Here is a 22,055-nt window from a genome sequence, read left to right on the forward strand (position 1 = left end):
GTGGTTATTTCGATAATTTTATATTACTTCTCAAACTAGTAATACACTTGCTTTCTATGGGTTTCTATGGGTTACCTTGATAATTATAATCGACCAAAACAGTTAAACGGGGAAATTTTAAGTTTGATTATTATTAGGTCAAATGTCATTAAATTACATATTTAAATAAAAATGGTATATGCCACCATAAACCGTCCCCTACTGACTAGTCACAACTAGAGGTGTTCAAAAAAACCGGTTACGGAACCGGTTTGGCCGGTTCAACCGGAAACCGGTTTTTTAAAAACCGGTTTTTTTAAAAACCGGTTTGACCGGTTTACGTAACCGGTTTACGTATCGGTTATACGTTTTGGAGCCAAAACCGGTTTTATAACCGGTTTTTTTTATAACCGGTTTTTTTTAATAACCGGTTATTAAAAAACCGGTTAACCGGTTTTTAAAATAACCGGTTTATTACCGTTATAAAAAAACCGGTTAACCGGTTTTTTAATAACCGGTTAACCGGTTAAACCGGTTTTCGAACGTTACCAAACGGCTTTATAGCCGTTTTTTTTTTTTTTTGACCGTTTTTTAGCCGTTTTTTTTTTTGTTTTTTTACCATTTTACCCCCACAAACATCTATATATAGTTTAGGTTGGGTATTGGTTAGATCACACTTGATTATACAACTCCAAACGCTCTAAACGTTTATTTCATACGCGATTATACAACTCCAAACGCTCTTCTTTCGTAGTCGTTTATTTCATACTCGAGTATACCACTCTTAATTCGTAGTCGATTATCATGGCCTCCCAAAGTGCTGCTTCATCGGTCAACATGGGTGCCTCGAACACGGGAGAAACCGTCGTTCGGGTCATCCCCACGAAACGAAACCAAGATATTTGGCAACATTTCGACCTATGCGAATATGCGATAACGATTTAATGTTTGTATTTTTAATGTAAAAGCTATAAATGAAAGTTATGTGTTTTTAATCTTCCAAGCAAAGAATGCTAACAACGAAACCCTAAACCCTAAACCCTAAAGCAAAAAAAAAAAAAAAAAAAAAAAAAAAACCGGTTAACCGGTTAGACCGGTTATTAAAAACCGGTTGTAAAAAAACCGGTTTAATAACCGGTTCTAACCGGTTTCTAAACCGGTCCAAACCGGTTTGGCCGGTTTGAGTTTTCATTGACAAAAACCGGTTAATAACCGGTCCGGTTATTAACCGAACCGGTTTTTTTCTGGATAAAAAAAACCGGTCCGGTTAATAACCGAACCGGTTTTTTCAAAAAAACCGATTTGTGCACCTCTAGTCACAACATTAAGGTTTTCTTTAATAAATTATGCTTATTGTCAATAAGTTATTGATTTTAATTATTAGGTTTGTTTCTCAAATAAGTGTTTCATTTATTGTTTTTGAAATTAAAAATATAGTTACATTAATTTGTAGGACTCAAGGTTACATATTAAATCGGTAAACATACAATATGAGGTTTTAAGCTACTTATTTTGAAAGAAAATTGTAAGCTTGCAGAAATTTGTAAGAGTTATATTTTGTTAAAACTACAAGTGAGTGTAAAGTAGATACCATAGTAGTTGTGTACTTGTGTGTGTTATTGAGTTGGGTCATTAGCATAATGTCGAATAGTAACATTCGTCACTTCGTGGAGAGGTTGATAATTTTAAGGGTGGTCTTTTGGCCTTTTTGTGGTGCATGTCACAAGATTTTGGTGTCGGTCTTTATGATACCATAAGAGTTATACTTTGAAAGGTGCATGGACGTTGTGTCTACAAGATTCCCAGGGTCACGTCTTTCTTAACATTCTAATTAAGAGCGTAGTCAAGCCAGACTATTCTTTAATTGCTCGTTGGTTGTAATAAAAGGTTGAATCAAGCTCGAGCCTTATGTTAGTGTTCTTTTAATAAATGAATTTAGGTGTATCTAATGTGTTGTTATCATATCTATATAATAACTAAATATTGGATAAAAATTATGTTAAACATGATTAACTAAATATGGTTGAGGTCAGGGGATTCAAAACTTATAGAATGCAAAAATTTTAGTCACATGAAAAAACACTTTATTTAAAAATTAGAAAATGATAGGCATTAGATTCAAGTCTCACATTTGACAAATAATTGACAATTTCATGGGCGAGGGTGAATTGATGTACGAGCTTCCCTTTGGAAACGTGCCAGCCTAGCACCTCACGATTTCATACTCAAGAAATAAAAATGATATGATCGGCCAATAACCCGTAAATGTATCAAATAAACGTTCAAAGAAAAGTTTGAAAACTATGATCATTAGATACAGAGGATCAAGATATACTACAAAGTGAAACAAAAATTAGAAGAATTTATAGTCATACAAAAAAAGCTCACAAAAAAATAAAAAAAAATAATTAAAAAAATCATAATTAAAAATTTAATAACAAAACGAAAAAAGTAAAAACAATAGAATGTTTCCACTGTCTTTCTCGTTCCAAAAAAAGGACACAATAGTGAGTGAAAAAGATCATTGTGTCTTTTTATTTATCATTATATTTTGTGTTTATTTTCGTCATTAATTGTTTTTTCTTGACATTGTGTTTTTTTCTTTATATTGTGTTATATTACTCAACAATGTGCTATACTTTAATCTGTTCGGCATTGTGTTATATTTTGCGATCTATTGTGTCTTTTTTTGGTATAATGTCTTTTGTTCATTTTCATCATTGTGTCTTTGATCTCGGTATCGTGTCTTTTCGTCAACTTTTTATATATATATATTTTTAACGGGAATAATGACAGAAATATTTTACTTTTTTTATTATTTTTATAGGTTTTTTGTGTGGTAACAAATTATTTTTTCATTTCTCATTTTTGTCTCCCAGTATTTTAACTTTACACCCCCATATAAAGATAAATAATACTTCTCTATAATTGATTTAATAGTTTACCATCCAATCGGTTTAATTTTTAAATCTTATGATATAATCTAATCTAATCTAATCAAAACATATTTAAAAACAACACTTGGCCTAGTTTCGAGGCGATTCCGGAGCTCAAGTATCCAATCCAACATATAATAATAATAATAATAACCTTTTATTATTCACACAAACAAAACAAAACAAAACTAAACAGTCCATACTCCATACCAGTAACGCGCCTACACTTACTTCCTCTCGTGATCCACTCCTCTTTACCCACCGCCCTAAAACATACCCTTGCCGCCGTAATGACCACTTACGGCACCATCCCAACCTCCACCGGCGGCGGCTCCAATCTCGAGTTCCTCTCACGCGCCAAATCCCGTATCAAAACCGGACTCGGCACTCGCCGCCCATGGAAAGAGATGTTCAATTTCCACTCACTCAACTTCCCACACAGCGTTTCAGAAGCCTTCCCGAGAGTTAAAACCTGTATAGCTTACTTCCGTATGAACTACGCCATTATTATGCTCATTATTCTGTTTTTGAGTCTGTTATGGCACCCGATCTCGTTGATTGTGTTTGTGGTGTTGATGGCCGCGTGGCTGTTTTTGTACTTTCTCCGTGATGAGCTGTTGGTGGTTTTCGGTCGTGTGGTTGATGACCGTGTGGTGTTGGTTGTGTTGTCTGTTGTGACTCTTGTGCTGCTTTTGTTGACTGGTGCTACGGTTAATATTTTGGTGGCGGTTTTGATTGGGGTTGTGGTAGTATTGGCTCACTCGGTTGTGAGACGGACGGATGATTTGTTTTTGGATGAAGATGGCGCTGAAGCCGGTGGGTATTTGGTTGCGTCTTCGTCGTAGTAGAAGGTAATTGGTGATCTGTGTTTCGTGTTCGTTCTTTTGTTAGTTTCTGGTTTTGTTGATTCGGTTTGTTTGTTTGAATCTTTAGACACGAATTATATTTGTAGTTATGCACCAATTGCTGATTAATGTGTGTTGATATCCGGTTTTACGCGTATTGTTGGGTCATGTGTTTGAAATCGATGGGCGATTATGCAATGAATAAAGTGATTATTGTTTGAATGTTCATAATTTTGGATGATTAGATCCTGCATAAACCTATTTTATTATTCACCAACACTTCGTGCAGCGGTTTTTGGTTTCTTCACTTGGAATGAATTACAAAAACACTAAACTAATCATGCCCTGTACAAGGACAAAACTCGAGAGCATACAAGATGATGAGCCATAAAGGTTGGTCATGTTGGGCATGTAGGTTTTTGCAGCATCACCTTCGGTCTTCACGTGCAGTCCGTCTGGTGGTGGTCTTTTCTCTCTGGCGAAAAGAAGGCCGTGTTGAGTCTAGAGAAACTTTGCTGCTCAACTCGTTCACTAGTGAATCTCGCATTGGACTCTGTTGGTGATCCATATAGATCCTACCACTTCGGTTCCCGACATCGCTACTTGAATCCATTATCATGTCCCCTTCCAGTATGCGCAACACCTTAAAAACAATTTTTTTGTTAAATACTTTGTCAACTTCCTTAAAAATGAACAAATTTTGAATTTAAGAGTAAAGTTTACCCATGGGCTGGCCCATGAAATAGTTGAGGGATGGCTGAAAACTCGAACCTTTATGACGTGTAATACTAGTATTCGGGTATGGGATGGGTATGAGATTAAATGACTGTTTATAAATTTTTTGAAGGGTATGTATTAACTTATTAAGTGATACCTGCCCATTACTCAAAACCAATATCATTTGTAAGGTGCATACTGAAAACGATTACCAACAGAGGTGCACACTGAAAACGGTTAACCAAACCGAACTTACAACCCATTACCAACAGAGGTGCACACTGAAAACGGGTAGCCAAGCCAAACTTACAACCCAACCCAAACTGAAGCCCTATAGAAACCAGAGATTCAGGACTGGTTTACAATTCTCAGTTGAAACAAGTTCCAAAAAGGTTTAAACCAAACTGGAGCTGGCCAAAACTGGTAACCCGATTGTAAACCGATTGACTTTTTATTGACTAAACCGAATACGTGTGGGCTTTGGAGCCAGTTTGGGCATCTCTATTTACCTAGGGGTGTTCAAAAAAAAATCTGAATCCAAATCCATCAGAATTTTCGGATAATTTTTCAGATATTCCGGATAATTTTCGGATATTTCGAATATCCGAAATATTTTAAAATACCTTTTTCAAAATTTGGATATCAGCTTGGATTTCGAATATCCGAAATTTTGAACACGAATTCGGATTTCAAAATATCGGATGGTGATATCAACTATTCAAAATTTCGGATATCCTATTTTGAACACCACTATATTTACCATCGTCAAAGCCAATATATTTATATAATATATAATTGTCAACATATAGTAAACATAGAACGAATATAAGTGTGGTTTAGTATTTGATGTTTATAAGATTGAATTTTGAACAATGGTAAATCCCACTCATAAGATTATAAACGCGCATACCAGCGAAACTAACATGTAATGGGTAATTGTATAAAACGGGTATTTGAGCGAACGGGGACGTTGTTTTACAAACGCATTCGGAACTAAGTTTGCTAATATCCAGCACATTGGCATGGGGAGCTGGGTCAAAGGTGGTAAGCATGCTGTACCAAAAGTATAAAAATACAGATAAGAGCAACTTTTGGTCTGACTACCAGTTTTCACATGAGTTAGCTTTTTCCTTGTCATTTTATTTGTAAAGTGCTTTTACTGTGTGTCAAAGAACTCTACAGAAAAGTGAAAATAGTGATTTGAAATACACCTGACAAAGGAGAAACCAACGGTCAGATGCTCTTATATTGTTTAACTTTCTATGATTAAATTGTACAAGTTATTTCACATTCTCCAAAATTGTGAAATATATGAATCAAAAGCTGTGAGTTAATAAAAACCGATGTAATAATACCTGTGACATTCGAGGCCGCAACTGTGGATCTCTCTTAATGCATAGAGAAGCAGCTTGTAACATGCAATAAACCTCTTGTTCCGAGAAAGAGTTCCCTAACCGTGGGTCGATTAACTCATCAATGGCATCTTCTTCCAACAATGGGCGTGCCTGTTCACATATTAAAAAACCCAAAATCAAAAACAAAAAAATTGTCTTAATGTTCTAACTCATCATGTTTGCGTTAAACTTACCCATTCTGTGAGGCATTGTTGGCCTTTAGGTCTGTTAAGATCCACTGCTTTTCGTCCCGTAACAAGCTCCACCAGTACAACTCCAAAGGAATACACATCGGCTTTCTCGGTGATCTGGCCACTTTGTGCATACTCGGGTGCCAAGTATCTAATTAAATTATGCACACAGTATTATTATTATTGCCACTACTATTCACAAACCAGAAGATACAAATTTCATTAAAGACTAACCCAAATGTCCCTATAACTCTTGTTTCTTCTCCGGTGTCACCATCAGGCTGCCACCTCGCTAAACCAAAATCTCCAACCTTGTAAAAAAATAAAGGGTTTTGAGTTTTTAGCTATTAAAAGTCCATATTTCAATTCTAGAAAACTGAGCAATAAGGGTTATATTTCACACTCATGTAGTTAAAAGTTGAATATACCAAAGGTTCAAAATCATGGGTGATTAGGATATTGTTCGGTCGCATGTCACGATGAACAATGCAACCGACTCTGCATTCTTCATGAAGATAACGTAAGCCTCGTGCAGCTCCAACCGCAATCTTTTGTCGGGCAGCCCATTCTAAAGGATCTCGATGACGTCCTGCAAATAACATAAAGATTAGTCTCACACAAAAAAACTTAAACATAACTTTCTAGTTAACAAAATAAAATTACCATAAAGATGAGAATCGAGTGATCCATTGCATATATATTCATACACAAGCAACCGCCTTCCGTCTTCAATACAAAATCCAATTAACATAACAACATTCCGATGCTGCGCACAGCTAAAAACTTCAACTTCTGAGCAGAATTCTTGATCCCCTTGAGAACTTGCTAACTTATGTTGTTTAACAGCAACAGCTTGACCATCTGGAAGTATCCCTCTGTGTACTGACCCGAACCCTCCTTCAGCCAAGAAGTTAGCTTGAGAGAATCCTCCGGTGGCAAGCTCTAGCTCAGCATAACTGAACCACCTTGGCGGTTTTCCAAATATCGGTGCCTTATGCTGACATATTGTGCACAAAGGAGGCGGGCCGGAAGGTATGTTTCTAGAGAAAGATATCGCGTCTCTAACATTACCGTTAAATTCCAAATCACTTCTATGGCTTCCGTGTTCACTATCTCTATCAAGTTTAGATAACCTCCTGAACATGTCTTGAGATCGAGAAGTTTCTAGAGAATTATACCTTTGTGAGCTTTCTTCCTTGTTTTGAAACGACTGACAACTGGATGTGATCATATCCACCATCCATGGTTGAAACCTTAAGCTAGATGAAGTTGAGGATAAATGCTCACTTTCAGAGTCCGAACTCGACTCGTGTATATCTTGACATTCTTTTCCAGCTAATAATGATTTATCCTTCTTTAACAAACCGTTTGTTACCGGGACAAAAAACGGTGAAGTACCCGGATCAGAACTTGACACTGATGAAGTTCCGGCTTCGGTTGCAGTGAATACTTCCGGGCTACTTGTTGGAGTAACAACAGGCCCACGAATGGAATCGAGAGAGGAGTTTTTGTTTTTTGCTTGCTTTTCGGATGATTGCTTTGTTGAAGGTAACAGATGCTCGGCTTCGGGTTTCGTCTTAGGCGATCCAACTAAATTTAATCGTAGAACTTTCGGCTGTGATTTTTTCATCACCACAATGTTGCATTGTAAGTCTTCCATACATCTCTTTTGTTCATGTTTAAGCTTCCTGCAAAAAAGTTAAATTTTACTTAAAATAAAAAAGTGAACTCCAACAAGAAAAAAATTAAAAATTTCGGTTTACATACTTGTCCAATACAACCCAGCTAGCTTGAATCTTCTTAGCCTCTGCAGCCACTGCTCCACATGGAGATCCGGAAACAATTTTAATCTTCACATTTATCTGCAACATAATCAGCACAATGAGGATTACATTATTAACCAAAAACATAACTAAAACTAAACATCAAGAATTAAGTAACCCCTTAACAAACAAACCTTATTAGGGTCATAAACATCATGAAGTTGAAGAATCATTTGTGAACATGTATCAGTAAGATCAACTTTTTGGTCTAAACTTGTTCCTACATGAGATTTCCTGTGACCACTAGCATAGTCACCAGCAAATCTTGGAAATCCCCATAATTTTCTACCTACATTGGAACAAAAAAAAAACACACACATTTCTTAAAATAAAACAAAAATATGTTAAATTTCATAATAATTGATAAGCTTGAAACTGTACCAGAAGTCTGTGCAGGTAATACCACAAGCAATGTGATACAGTGCCCTGGTTGTACTACATGAGTCAAAGCCCAAACTAAAGCAGTCTTGGGAATCTCCTTAGATGCTTTCACAGCAACAACTATTTTCTCAGCAGCAGCATCTGAACCCTTTTGCACCTTCACCATATTCTCTTCTCTACTCATTGAACCCATTAATGACACCACTCCTAAAGATCCCTATCCCTATTATTATTATTGTTGTGGGAGTCAATTGGCCCCCACCACAAGGTTTTGATTCTTCATAGAAATTGCAAGCTGTCTGATAACAAAAGGCTGAATTGAATACCTCCAAATTTAGGGAAAAGACTCTTTTGACTGGTGAAATTTTTATCCAGTAAAGTGGTTTCTAAAAATGTAGAACACTTGTAAAGGAATCCAAACGGAAAGTGAGTTCGTATTCGCCTTATTTAGTAAGGATATTTGGTATCTGCAAGGTTCTAAGCAAATAACTCCAAAATTCAAGATCTCTTAAAGCACACCACAATTTTCAATGCCCTAGTTTCAATTGAAGCTGATGTCTCCAAATCAATGGATCTGTTCAAGACAAATTTATGACAAATTGACTGTTAGGATATGAATCAAAAGATGAAATCACAAATCTTATGACAGTTAAGTTATCAATTATAATAATAATAATATTATTATTAAGAGCAAAGAAACACTCTGTCAGTTAAATCAATCAAATGACATGACATTCAGAGTTTGATTGACTCTCTGTGATTGTAGCTTTTACTTTAAATACAGATTTGTATTTTTTTTACTGAGTACCAGTACCGACCGGACACAATCGGTACAAACATCCGTATTCATTTTTTCATATGAAATGAATACCGAAACTGGTATCTACATTCAAAGTGTAGCTTCCGCTTTAACCACGGATGAGCATTTTCAACAGAATACCAGTACTAGTACCGAATGAGCATTTTTTTTTACCGAATACAGTACCGGTACCGACCGAAAACGATCAGCACATGTACCGGTTTCATTTTTCATGTTTCCGGTACCGAACCGAAAAAATTTGTACAGTTATACTTGTTTCAGTATCGGTATATTCCAGTACGGTACAGATCTCATCACTTGATTTAACGCATATATGACTTCAACAGTGTCCGCTCACGATCATCTGAATAGTTGAATATCGACCGTAGATTACAATGTCATACCACATCACAATATACGGATTCAATTTCATATCAAGTAGGTGTGTATATATATATATATGCAAACAAATGCCAGCAAGTAGATGAGTTAACTCAACGTAACAATAATAAACGTACAAATACAATCATGCAATAATAATGTAACGAAATGAAATTCATCTGTCAATCACAATAATAATATCTTCCTTCAAATTCGACGCTACAAAATCTCGACAAAAACATCAAATCAAAAATTCAAAATCAACAATTAATATTAATTACCGAACAAATTGGATTCAGATTCATGAAGCTGAAAATGGAGATATTAATTAAGTAATTATGAAAAACGGTTATCTTCTTCTATGTGTGTGTGTGTGAAGGTGTGAGGTGTATGAATTTGTGTGTGTTGTTTTCATCTTCTTCACGGTTTTGTTGTGTGGGAAATTTTGGATGACGAAAATACCCTTGGGTGTGGACAGATCTACCGAACTGACCTTCGTCTTCGTTTTCAGTAAAAGCTACCGTTATCGAGAAACATGAAAAAGTTTTATTAATTAAATGCACACCGAATTCTACTTAACGGCAACTTGGTATTGAAAATTGGGTTTTTTTTTGTTTTGGGTGCTGTGGTTTGGTATTGTAGTCTTTTTGGACCCTTGCTAAGGAATAAGATAGAGCTCGTAAAGTGTGTCGAGCTAAGGGCGAGCACGGTAAACCCAAACCTAAACCGAAGCTATCGGTTATTTTATAATACCAACTGATCGGTTTTCGGTTATCCAGTTTTTGTTTATTTTTGGTTTCGGTTTCGATTATTTTCGGGTTTTTTTTATTGTGAGTAGACATTACAAGAAAAATAAAGAATTTAAAAAAATATAATACTTCATATATATTGAATTCAAAATACAAAAATTGACATGTGTTACGTGGAACCAAGCAAATACAAAGGTGTTTGAGCAGTAGAGTTTAAAATTCAACAAAGTTCTTTATAAAAAAACATTAAAAGTTTGTCCGAATTTTCATTCATTATATTATTCATCTTCAAAATTTAGACCCAACCTACATCATTTTTATCACCGTCAATAGTAGATTCTTTCATTTTTATTTCCGGTTATAACGTCTTAAAAAAACGTAGAAAACATGGGTTCCATTAATCGGTTCGGTTCGGTTTTATTCGTTTTTTTAAATGGATAAACGAACCAAAACCTAAAAATCAGTTTTTCTTAAAACTAAAAAATTAACCATCGGTTAATGCTTTGGTTCGGTTTTTTCGATTATTCGGTTTCGTTTCGGTTAATTCGGTATTTTGCTCACCCCTATGTCGAGTTGTGTTTGTTGGTCGTGTTTAATACGATATATTTAACTGGATTGTTTAACCTGAGTACGACTCATTTAGTTAATCTAAGTACGACTCGTTTAGTTGAATGTCTTATCACTAAAATGAATACGTTTAGTAAGGTGTTATATGATGTTCATCAAATACATTTTATAATGCCGTTTTTAAGCTAGGAATGGTGGTTAGTGGAGGGGGGGGGTTGATTTAGTTATAATGTGCATAATTCTAAGATATAAACTTATGTCTTGTTGATGGACAGATCTTAACAGTTTGTCTGGAGTTGACGTTAGAGGTGCACAAATCGGTTTTTTTAAAAAAACTGGTTCGGTTATTAACCGGACCGGTTTTTTTCGTCCAGGAAAAAAACCGGTTCGGTTAATAACCATAATATTTACCTCACTCCATTTTAATGGCAGCAGATGCACCTAGAGGTGCACAAATCGGTTTTTTTTTTTAAAACCGGTTCGGTTATTAACCGGACCGGTTTTTTTCGTCCAGGAAAAAAACCGGTTCGGTTAATAACCGGACCGGTTAATAACCGGTTTTTGTGTATGAAAACCATAACCGGTCAAACCGGTTAGGACCGGTTTAGGAACCGGTTAGAACCGGTTAATAAACCGGTTTTTTTATTAACCGGTTTTTTAATAACCGGTTAACCGGTTTTTTTTTTTTTTTTTTAATTTTTTTTTAAATAACCATTATTTTTTCACAGTATAAACAAACCGGTAACTACAAGGCAAACCGGTAACTACAAGGCAAAACGGACTGACTCCATTCTTTGCTTTCGTTGTTACGGTTCTTTGCTTGGAAGATTAAAAACACATAACTTTCATTTATAGCTTTTACATTAAAAATACAAACATTAAATCGTTATCGCATATTCGTAACTCAAAAATACAAACATTAAAGAATGCTTAGACACGATTACATTAACAACTTGCTGTTTCTTACTCATTATTTTCTTCGCTACCCGATCCCGAGCTATTCCTTAGGTAATCGTCGTACGCGGCTTCTTCATCGGTCATTGGTTGAGTGTGTCCTTGATTGACCTCGTCTTCATACAAGCCCGCCTCATAGTCCATTTCCCCCTCGAGTGAGCGTTGATGTTGTGCCCTATCTAAAGAGTCCAAGTAATCCTTGTAGCAAATCGACATCTCTACAGCTGGTGGAGTGAGTCGAGTCCTCCTAATCGATATAACCCTGCCAGAAACAGAAAAAGCAGACTCCGAAGCTACCGTGGAAGCTTGGACCGTTAGTAAATCTTTGGCCATGGCGGCGAGGATCGGAAACTCATCCTCCTTACCTCTCCACCAAGCCAGCAAATCAAGACTTCTAAATTCATCTGGAGTCATGTGTTTCACAAAGTTGGTACCACCATACCTTCCAAGTTCACTGCTTGGGGTGTTTACCTTTTGACGTTTACCGGCGTCTTCCCAAATCATGTAGTACATCCCCATTTCAAGGTCGGTTTGGGATTGGGATTGGGCAACAGCTCTTAACGAGTCATGAATTTGGGAAGACGACCCGTATTTTGTAAGGTAAACATCATACATGTTAGACAAGGTGGTGTTGAAAGCATTCTTTAAAGTTTGGTTATAATAGGGGTTTTGATCGTCGTTTAACTCTAGCTCATCACAAATTTTTTCTATTAAAGCTTCAACACCACCAACATTTATGCAAGGGGTTTAACGCAGCAGCACATGTCAAAACAGCGGGTAGTTGTTGAAAATATTTTCTAAATTTTTCTTTCATTTTTACACCCATATCAAAATAAGGTGCACCCCTACAATGTAGTTCACTCAACTTTGTGCACATGACAGCAATTTTTGGTAAAGCAATGGGGCTAGTTGGATAGTAAACCCCGGATAAACTAGTTGTGCAAGATTTAAAAATTTGAAGGACCTCCGTAACGATCTCAATCAATAACCAGTTTTTAGGATCGTACGGTGCACATTTACCCCTACTTGACAAAATTTGATGAAACGCAACTAGTGATTCTTTTTGTTGGATGGCTTTCTCAAACATATCACAAGTCGAGTTCCGTCTTGTTGGACAATCCCAATTTGGCCCCAACCATTGACAATTAGCTTCTACACAAAAGTTTTTGTATCTTGAAAATGTTTTATTGTTGCTAAAAACATCTCGTAACATTCTTTTAAAATTGTTTCTTTGCGTTTCGATCACGTTTAACCCATCTTGCACGGCCAAGTTGATAATATGTGCAATGCATCGGCTATGAAAAAACGCTCCATCACAAATAGGTTTATACTTTAATTTTAAATGGCCAACCGCGGCCGTATTGTTGGACGCGTTATCAAACGAAATTGAAAAGATTTTATGTTCAATCTTGTATTGTCGAATGACTTTATCCAAGAGTTTAAAAATATTTCTACCCGTGTGCGGGTAATCAAACAATTGAAACGCAACGGTTCGTTTCATCATTTGCCACGACTCGGGGTCAACCCAATGAGCCGTCACACAAATGTATGAGTCGGGCGAACCATTAGGTACCGACCACACATCCGTTGTTAAGTTTACACCAGTTTGTAAGTTTGAAAAGTATGAAATTAGTTCGGATTTAGCGTTTTTCCAAGCTTTAAGACAATCTCTTCTAAGGGTCGAACGACTTACGTGTTGGTAGCGTGGTTGAACATACTTTTGCATCATCTCCGTGAATTGAGGGTTGTCGAAGTGGTTGAAAGGAAGTGTATTTTGAATCACAAAGTTTGAAAACTGTTGACGTACCGCTTCAAGGTCGTACGTAAACACCGTTCCTTGATTCGTCATCTCCGGCTGCGAACTACTTCCCGATTCGTCCTTCAAGGCATTGCAAAAGGGCCTTTGTACATGCGCTTTTAAAGTGGAGTTTGCATCTTTGCCATAAAACTTCAAACAATGTTTGCATCGAGCTTTTTGGCTACCGTTAGACATTTCGCATAGGTCGAAATGTTGCCAAACATCTTGGTTTCGTTTCGTGGGGATGACCCGAACGACCGTTTCTCCCGAGTTCGAGGCACCCATGTTGACGGATGAAGCAGCACTTTGGGAGGCCATGATAATCGACTACGAAATAAGAGCGTATGGAGTGGTAATGTGGTATAATAGAGCGTGAGATAACAAAATAATCGCGTATGAAATAAACGTTTAGAGCGTTTGGAGCGTTTGGAGTAGTATAATCGAGTGTGTTCTAACCAATACCCAACCTAAACTATATATAGATGTTTGTGGGGGTAGAATGGTAAATAAAAAAAAACGGTCAAAAAATGAAAAAAACGGCTATATAGCCGTTTCTCAACGGCATAAAACCGGTTTTTAACCGGTTAACCGGTTACTAAAAAACCGGTTAACCGGTTTTTCTAAAACGGTAATAAACCGGTTTTAAAAAAAACCGGTTAACCGGTTTTTTAGTAACCGGTTAATTTAAAAAACCGGTTTTTTTTATAACCGGTTTGAAAACCGGTTTGGGCTCGAAAAAGTATAACCGATATACAAACCGGCGGTTTGTAAACCGGTCAAACCGGTTTTAAAAAAACCGGTTTTTTAAATAACCGGTTTCCGGTTTAAACCGGCAAACCGGTTCGGGGACCGGTTTTTTTGACCACCTCTAATATGGACCCACAGAAATTGCTCAATAACGTATTTGGTACGTCGCTCTTTTTTTAGCTATATTTGTTTGAAATTTGGAACCATGCATTCATCTCCATTTTTGTGAAAACAGCTACAAATTTCCCTAAAAGACGCAAGCCATAAGTATCATTTTAAGCAAAGTAGGTGTATTCATAAACATATTGAATTGTCCAAATCAATGTAAGTTAGCCCGTTTAATATTCACCCGGTCTAGTTTATAGTTTGGTTTTGATGGTTTGACATTTTTTAATTACTAGATTTGGAAGTTTAAACTATCCGAACCTAGCTGATCGTTTAACCTTTATTAATTTTATTTTGTTTTTTAAATGTTTGAAATACATAGCGTGCGTTCAATTTGTTCATGTATGTACTATGTAGTATAATAAACAATACTATTGCTTGTGTCAAGCCGGTCTATGTATGGGGTGGGGAATAAGTGTTAAAAAAAATTATATATAAGCTTATAATATAAGCTTACAAAATGATTTAATGGTGTTAAAGAAATCAGAATTTTTAATCTTAATATACTAATAAAAGAAAATGTTAAAACTTAGATGTCAAACTTATATTTTTTATAATTCATAATTTAACATCTCATTCATTTCTAGTAATACATGAATCATGGGTCAGAACCATTTTGTCAAGTGGGTTTTAACATAATATGAATTTTGATCATTATTGAATTAAGTGTCATGAAACTGAAATTTGACCAACTAAGCAAATTTAATACATTTTTAAATTTCTTGCAAATCAACACCTAACGTTTCTATTAAAATCATGTTATTTTAGTACTTTTGTTAACCTCGTTTATTGTTTCCATTAAATCTACATTAAATTAATTTATAAGTATTTTGAGAATCATAATTGAATTAACGGACCATATTTATATTTATCATTTGACAAATCTCGTGTAATAAACGGATTCAAAAGCCAGTAGTGATAATCAATGAAAATAAAGGTTCCTGCCTTAATTACCATGAAAAGCATTCTTAAATAACTTGATTAATATAGTTATTTTTGTCTTGTTCAGTATCGGACTTTTGATATGCAACCCAGTTGGTAAGATTGCCAAGTTATTTATCAATAGATACCATAATATTTGACAGTTTGAATTACGAAGATTAAATCAACAACTTTGGTTTCAATGCTAGGAAAACCTCTCGTTTCATGTAACTATTTAAAATTGATATTTTTGCTATGTTAGTTTGGTTTTGTTTATTGAGATCACATTCTAAATTTTATTTTAGTTATTGAACTTATATATTAGAGGCTTATTTTACACGGGTCTCGAAATCTTTATAAAATCTCGATAACGGCCCTGATTATTGTAATGACATGTTTAATCTAGTACTAGGATGATCTAAAACTACTTTTAATCCACTCTAAAATGCGTGTGAAAACGATACCATATCGCACAATGCATCTTTTGAATGTTCATACCGGGCACAATCGTAAATAAAGAGTAAACCGTGGCTTTTTTTAGTATTAAAACCCTTTTGTACACTCAAAAGATTTGAAATCTAAATATCCTAATAAACGCAACAATGGTGACAATGTTAATGACACATTCAATTACAGTTCAAGGACCCCACTCTCCGTCAGTCCAACCTAACGGAAGGTATCAACTATGAACAAATGGGCCAAGCATATATATATTGTTTCAAAAATCCCGACTATATGTTGATTAATCCTCAATTAATTGTTGATCTTTACTTTACTGATTAATTTTAGGCTAATCAACCAATTAATCGGTTAATGGTTAAATTCGGACAAAATCGGGATTAATCGGACTTAAACAACTTTTTATGATAAGATCCTGCCAAAATCGACGGTTTCCGGCGAGACTCCGGCCAAGATCATTGGTTTCCGGCAAGATTCCAGCCAAAATCAGGGGTTTCCAACGAGATTCCATCCAACTTTCGGTCAAAATGTGTTTGTGCATGTCTAAAATTGAAAATCTTATCTTAAATATATGTAAACGAGATCTCCCTACATTCTCTTAAGCTAACATATTGTTTTATTTGTAAATGAAAGTGTTTCATGCATTTAATCCCAATTCACGGGTATAGATCTCACCAAACCCAAATAGCTCTTAAACGGGCTATAACATCTCATTAAATTAAAACTAATTTCATCAAATACTTGATATAAAAAACATATAAAATAGGGATATACTAAAAATTAGTAACCGGTTTTTTTAAGATACTGTTTATAATTAAAAAACAAATTTATAGTAAAATAATAAGTGGATCATGAGTCTCACCAAACCCAAATAGTTTTTAAACCGAGTTATAACATCTCATTGATTTGTAAAACTCTTTTATTATCAAATCCGAATTATATTATTAACTTCTTTACAATGGATTAAATTAAATTAAAATTCAAAAAATATAAAAAGCGAATAATTTAGCAACCCCGTAATACACAGGGGGTAAAAACTAGTTACATATAAATATGTGTGCATGTATATATAAAATTAAAAGTTATACATTAAAGTAATGATCTTAATTACCCGATTAATAATTAATTCTCACCTCATTGTCCGAATAACGCTTTTTACAACACTGTCCGTATACATGTAAATTGTGAATCTCCGTTTGATGTCACGCCGTTAATATAAATATGGCGGTGGTAATAAATAATAAGCGGCGGTAGTTGACGGTGGTCTGACAGAGTCGTGACTGTCAGTTGAGGTGCGGGTGGGCCCAGTCCACTCTCTACGGATCGTGTCCCACATAACTTTCGAACCTACTAAACAGTTTATTAATGCTACATTACACTTGTGGAGGTAACCCTTTATTTATTGTTTTGTACAAACTCAAAACTTGTACTGACCTTAATTAAACTTTTACACATATAGCCTACCTTTTTTTACAACTTATAAAGCCTAAAGAAACTTGTGACCTAAACACAGTTTGATTGACAAACCACGTAAAACGTGTGACGGGTAGTAATTAAGTTGAAAATGTCTTAATCGAGTTGATGAGTTGTAATAAGTTATTCAAGCGGATTAATCTATTTAATTAAACGATTTAAGCATACCAATCGGAGCACTACCTATTTAACAAAACTAACCAAGCATTCAAACATTAGTTATATGTTTTCCGAGCCTATTTGATTTAGGGATTAATGATCGAATAAGGGTGAACGGGCTTTAGTGGCGCTGATGGTGTTGTGTGGTTGTTGGTGGTATGGTCGGAAAGATTACATGGTGGATTTAGGATTAGGCGTTACCTAAATAGTCTCTAGGAGTTATATATATGATTAGACTAATCAGATTAGTTATATGAAATAACTATGCGGTAAATAGTAATTTTATACTGCTTTAATATAAACTTTAAGGAACAGTTGTGTTAAAACGCAACCTTTATTCCGTCCAAGAAAGCTAGTTTTTGAAAGTGAACAGAAAGAATCTATAGACATGAAGAAGATTATTCAAATAATTTTACGACACTGAAGATTATGAAAAATGCAAGAATGATAAAGAGTTCGACAATAGGCTGTCGACATGTTTCAACAGGTAATAGTTTCACAATTTATTGGAATATGTCATATTATCCGTATTTTTTTATGTAATGTCTTAACTTTGTTTTCCGATCCTCCCAGCTCTTTGTCAGGAGTGCTCGTTTTGCTTTTACAATAAAATGTCATGGAGTGTCTATTTTGCGTTTACAATAAATTGTCGGTTATTCAAAAAAAACACAAACTTTATACATTTTTAAGAATTTAATTATACCATGATGGCATGATCATGTGTCAAATGAACCACTAACTATTTATATAATTAACTCTATATATTAATTTCCTTTTAATAACGCATAATCCAAGCTCATTCTTGAAATGAATCAATGATATTGCTCAATTTTATAATATATTTTACGTTCACATATATTATTCTTCCATCCTTGTATCTATCAATAATTTATTAATTAAATATAAATCATTGGGTTTTAATTAAAGCACCCCATAAACACGCACGTCTCAATATTTATTTGGTCTTCTTGTTTGTGTCTACTTTCTTTTGTTTATCTAGTAAAATGATTTAAAAGATTGTTAACAAGAAGCTATAGTATAATATTTACATGGTGTATTGTCTATATAGGTAATGATAATAGGAATAAGACAAACGGTTACATACTCGACCTGTGTATTAGAGTCAAACGTCTTAAATAGATTTTGTTCTTATGTTGACGGGTTGACGGGTGAAACCTGACACCCCAACCCCACACCCCCCCCCCCACCCCCCCCAAAAAAAAAAATTGACATGATCCAGAATCGACACGAAAGTTGAAAATCAAGCTAGATACGTGAATCTTGAATCCGAACACACAACGAGTTTTACATGAGTTGACACCAATATAACCCGTTTAGCCCAAGTTTTATTTTATTGTTCTTTACAATACCACTCGCATCCGCCCAACCAAACTTTGTCGACTTGACTCTCGCAAGGACTACTTGCTTTGGAAGGGGACCATCCATATGATTTTGGTTTCTGTTTAAATTAGTTATCTACTGCACGTAATTAATTTAGTATTAATAATTAGGTTTTGAACATATTAATTAACTAACTGACTTATATGCGGACTAAAAATATGCTTCATGAAAGTATTTATATATTTTGAGATTTTAGGGAATAAATAAATATTAATATTTGAAAACCCCGGAAACAACGGGCCATGGTAGGTGGTCCGATATGTCTTAACTATTTAGTACATGATAGGCATCAACTTTAATGAAATTAATTGCAAACTCACCAAACATAAATAATATCCTCTGCCCTAATTCCTATGTATGTACTTCCTCGTCTTTTCTATTCTTCAAATTTGTAAAATAATGTTTATGAAATAATAATGAATAAATCCCGACTCCTCGTGATAACCCAATGATAAAATGCATATTCATACACCCGTGAACATAAATAGCGTTGGATGGCTCATTGGCTCAAGCCTATTATCTTATGTTCCGAGAAAAACACGCAGCCTGAAGGCCCACTGCGATGAAACCCGATTGAGATCGGATTTAAATTTGAGAGCTTTTGATCATCTCCGACCCAAATTTTAGCTTCCTCCTCCAATACCAGTTGAGATAAATATCATTTGCGGGATTTGTTAAATACTGTCGTGAAAAGCCAAGTTTATCACCAAATGTAAATGACAAAATGACAAAACAGGTCTTTTATGTTTTCATGGTTTTTCAATAGTCGTCATTTGAAAAACTTAATGACTGAAATCATATTCTGTGTTTCCAAAATGTTTCACATTACGTCCTTTTCTACTAACTCAGTTAAAATTTTTCGTTAACTTTGGTCATGTGTAAAGCATGTGAGGGTAGTGTTGTAAATTTACATATTTATTTATTAATTAGAAGTAAATTAAATTAATATATTTAAAAACAAATATCTCTCTCTCTCTCTCTCTCTCTCTCTCTCTCTCTCTCTCTCTCCCCTTAACCCCACTGGACACCCCTCTCCTTTCTCTCTTTTTACACCACAAAACCACCACCATACCATAACCAACACCACATCCACAACCTCCGTCACCACACCAGACCAACAACGGTCATTGAACTCACCACCGTCTACCCCCGACAAAGATGGCGGCACCAAATTAAGTTCGTTTGCCGGAATACGCTACCCGGAATTCGCTACCTGAAAAGTCTGAATGCTTGTGCAAGTCCCAATCTATCATTCCCCTAAACTACTGGGTCTTGATTTTGTCGTTTCTCACCGGAAAATGCCGACGGCAGGTCGGAGCCCTAGTTATTGACCGGAATTGCGGGAGTTGCAGGTCTGCGTCCCCCAAATGGTTGCCGGAGAATACGACCAAGCCGGAATTACGGGAATTTGATGTCTTCTCCTCCACTGCTACAAAATTCATCCAAACTCTGATCGGAACCACCTCACTGTTCTTCTACCTCTTCCACTTACCTCGGAAAAGAAAAAAAAACCACTGTTGGTAGATCTAGGGTTTCTGAAATGATGATGATGGTGGCTGATAGTGATGGTGGGTGCACTGGTGTGTGGTTTTAGACTTAAATGTGTATGAATGCTTAAAGATGAGGGTTAAAAAGATAAATATGTTTATTTATTCAAAGACCAGATATTTAAGTCAATTACACAAATAACCCCCGAGGGATAAAAAGACTAAATTGCCCTCACATGAGGTGCACATGACTGGATTTAATGGGAAAAACTAACCCTCATTAGTGGAAAGGACGAAGGTTTTTTGAATATAAAGGATGTTTTATATCATTAAGTTTGCTAAAGGACAACAACTGAAAACGTGCAAACATAAAGGACGAGTTTTGCCATTTTGTCAATGTAAATAAAAAACACCAAGAATATAATATATTTATTTGATAAAAATATACGTTATACCCTTGCGATAGGATTTGAATTCTTAAATCTTTTGTTATAAGACATGCGACTTAACCATCAAGATGTCCCGTTAAGAAAAATATATGTGCATTATTTAATCGTCACTCTCTCGTAATATTTTTGGCTATCTTTTATGAACGGCTTAGTATGATTTAATTTTCACAATTTTATACATAAAGATAAATGGGGAAAAGGTAATAAGAGAGAACAAAAGCATGTAGTAATAAGAGTTGATCATAGACGTTCTTAATAAAAATTAGAATTACGTAACTAAATATAATCAAACACGAGGCAACATACAATTTTGATTATGTGTATAGACCGTGGCTTAAAGCTTGTAACGAGGCTAATTTAAACAAGTTCGTGTCTTAATTGATGCTTGTTTTGTGATTGAGCTCAACCTAAGCTACCGATATTGAGCTTTAGTAGGATTTCAAGACCAAATGAATTTATTGTTTATACTAATATAATAAGTTTTAGTTTATCCAAAACTATAGTCAAAATAACTAAAATACATACATTTCGTTATATAAAAATATAGCTGTAAATATATAAAAATACCCGAATATGTATACAAATAAGCTAGTTAAATATCTATAATATATATAAACGAAGACATAAAAATCCTACGTGTCGCGATGTGGTCGCTCACCCTTTTTTTGGAGTCACTAGATTTGCTTGATTTTTAAATGGAGGCTTCTCATGCATTTGACCCGAATTCATGGGTATGAGTCTTACCAAACCCAGATATTCCTTAAACGGGTTATAACATCTCATTAAATTAAAAATTATTCTTATCAAATTATTGATGTAAAAATCCTATAAAATAGGATATACTAAAAATTAATATCTTATTTATTTTAAAAAGATATATATATTATTTAAATTAAAAACCCAATTTTATAATAAAAAAATAAACGGGTATTGGGTCGCATCAAATCATAAGTATATTAGTAACTTTCATAAATATTATTTATAATTAAAAAACCAATTTTATAGTAAAAAAATGAACGGGTCTTGGGTCTCATCAAAACCATATAGCTTTTAAACCGAGTTATAAAATCTCATTTATTTGTGATACAATTTATCATCAAACCATAAGTATATTATAAACTTTCATACAATAAAAAAATATAAATTCAAAAAATAAATAAATATTAGAAAAAACAATATAAAACAACCGCCGTAATACGGGGGATAAAAACTAGTTTGACATAATAAATGAGAAACTACTGAGTCGACCTTGATCTTGAAATTTTTTGAAATGACCAGGT

At 34.9% G+C, this 22,055-nt stretch overlaps 1 protein-coding gene and 1 pseudogene across 1 annotated transcript; one reads left to right on the plus strand and one right to left on the minus strand.

The window, feature by feature from the left end:
* The first annotated feature begins 3,157 nt into the window (after positions 1-3,157).
* LOC143586185 (PRA1 family protein F3 pseudogene) lies at positions 3,158-3,788 on the plus strand (annotated as a pseudogene).
* Positions 3,789-4,133: 345 nt separating this feature from the next.
* Positions 4,134-9,801, minus strand: LOC143588110 (inactive protein kinase SELMODRAFT_444075-like). Its single transcript, XM_077069215.1, has 10 exons — positions 9,728-9,801; positions 8,267-8,840; positions 8,020-8,174; positions 7,830-7,924; positions 6,726-7,750; positions 6,491-6,651; positions 6,297-6,373; positions 6,066-6,213; positions 5,833-5,982; positions 4,134-4,403 (listed from the first exon to the last, which is right to left on the minus strand). The coding sequence occupies exons 2-10, from the start codon at positions 8,457-8,459 to the stop codon at positions 4,188-4,190; spliced, it is 2,220 nt and encodes a 739-aa protein (XP_076925330.1). The 5' UTR covers positions 8,460-8,840; positions 9,728-9,801; the 3' UTR covers positions 4,134-4,187.
* Positions 9,802-22,055: the final 12,254 nt, after the last annotated feature.

The sequence above is a fragment of the Bidens hawaiensis genome, unplaced genomic scaffold (assembly GCF_021521415.1).
Source record: "Bidens hawaiensis isolate Kalapana, Puna unplaced genomic scaffold, B.hawaiensis_p1.1 tig00001575_1, whole genome shotgun sequence".
In the NCBI taxonomy this organism is placed as follows: domain Eukaryota; kingdom Viridiplantae; phylum Streptophyta; class Magnoliopsida; order Asterales; family Asteraceae; genus Bidens; species Bidens hawaiensis.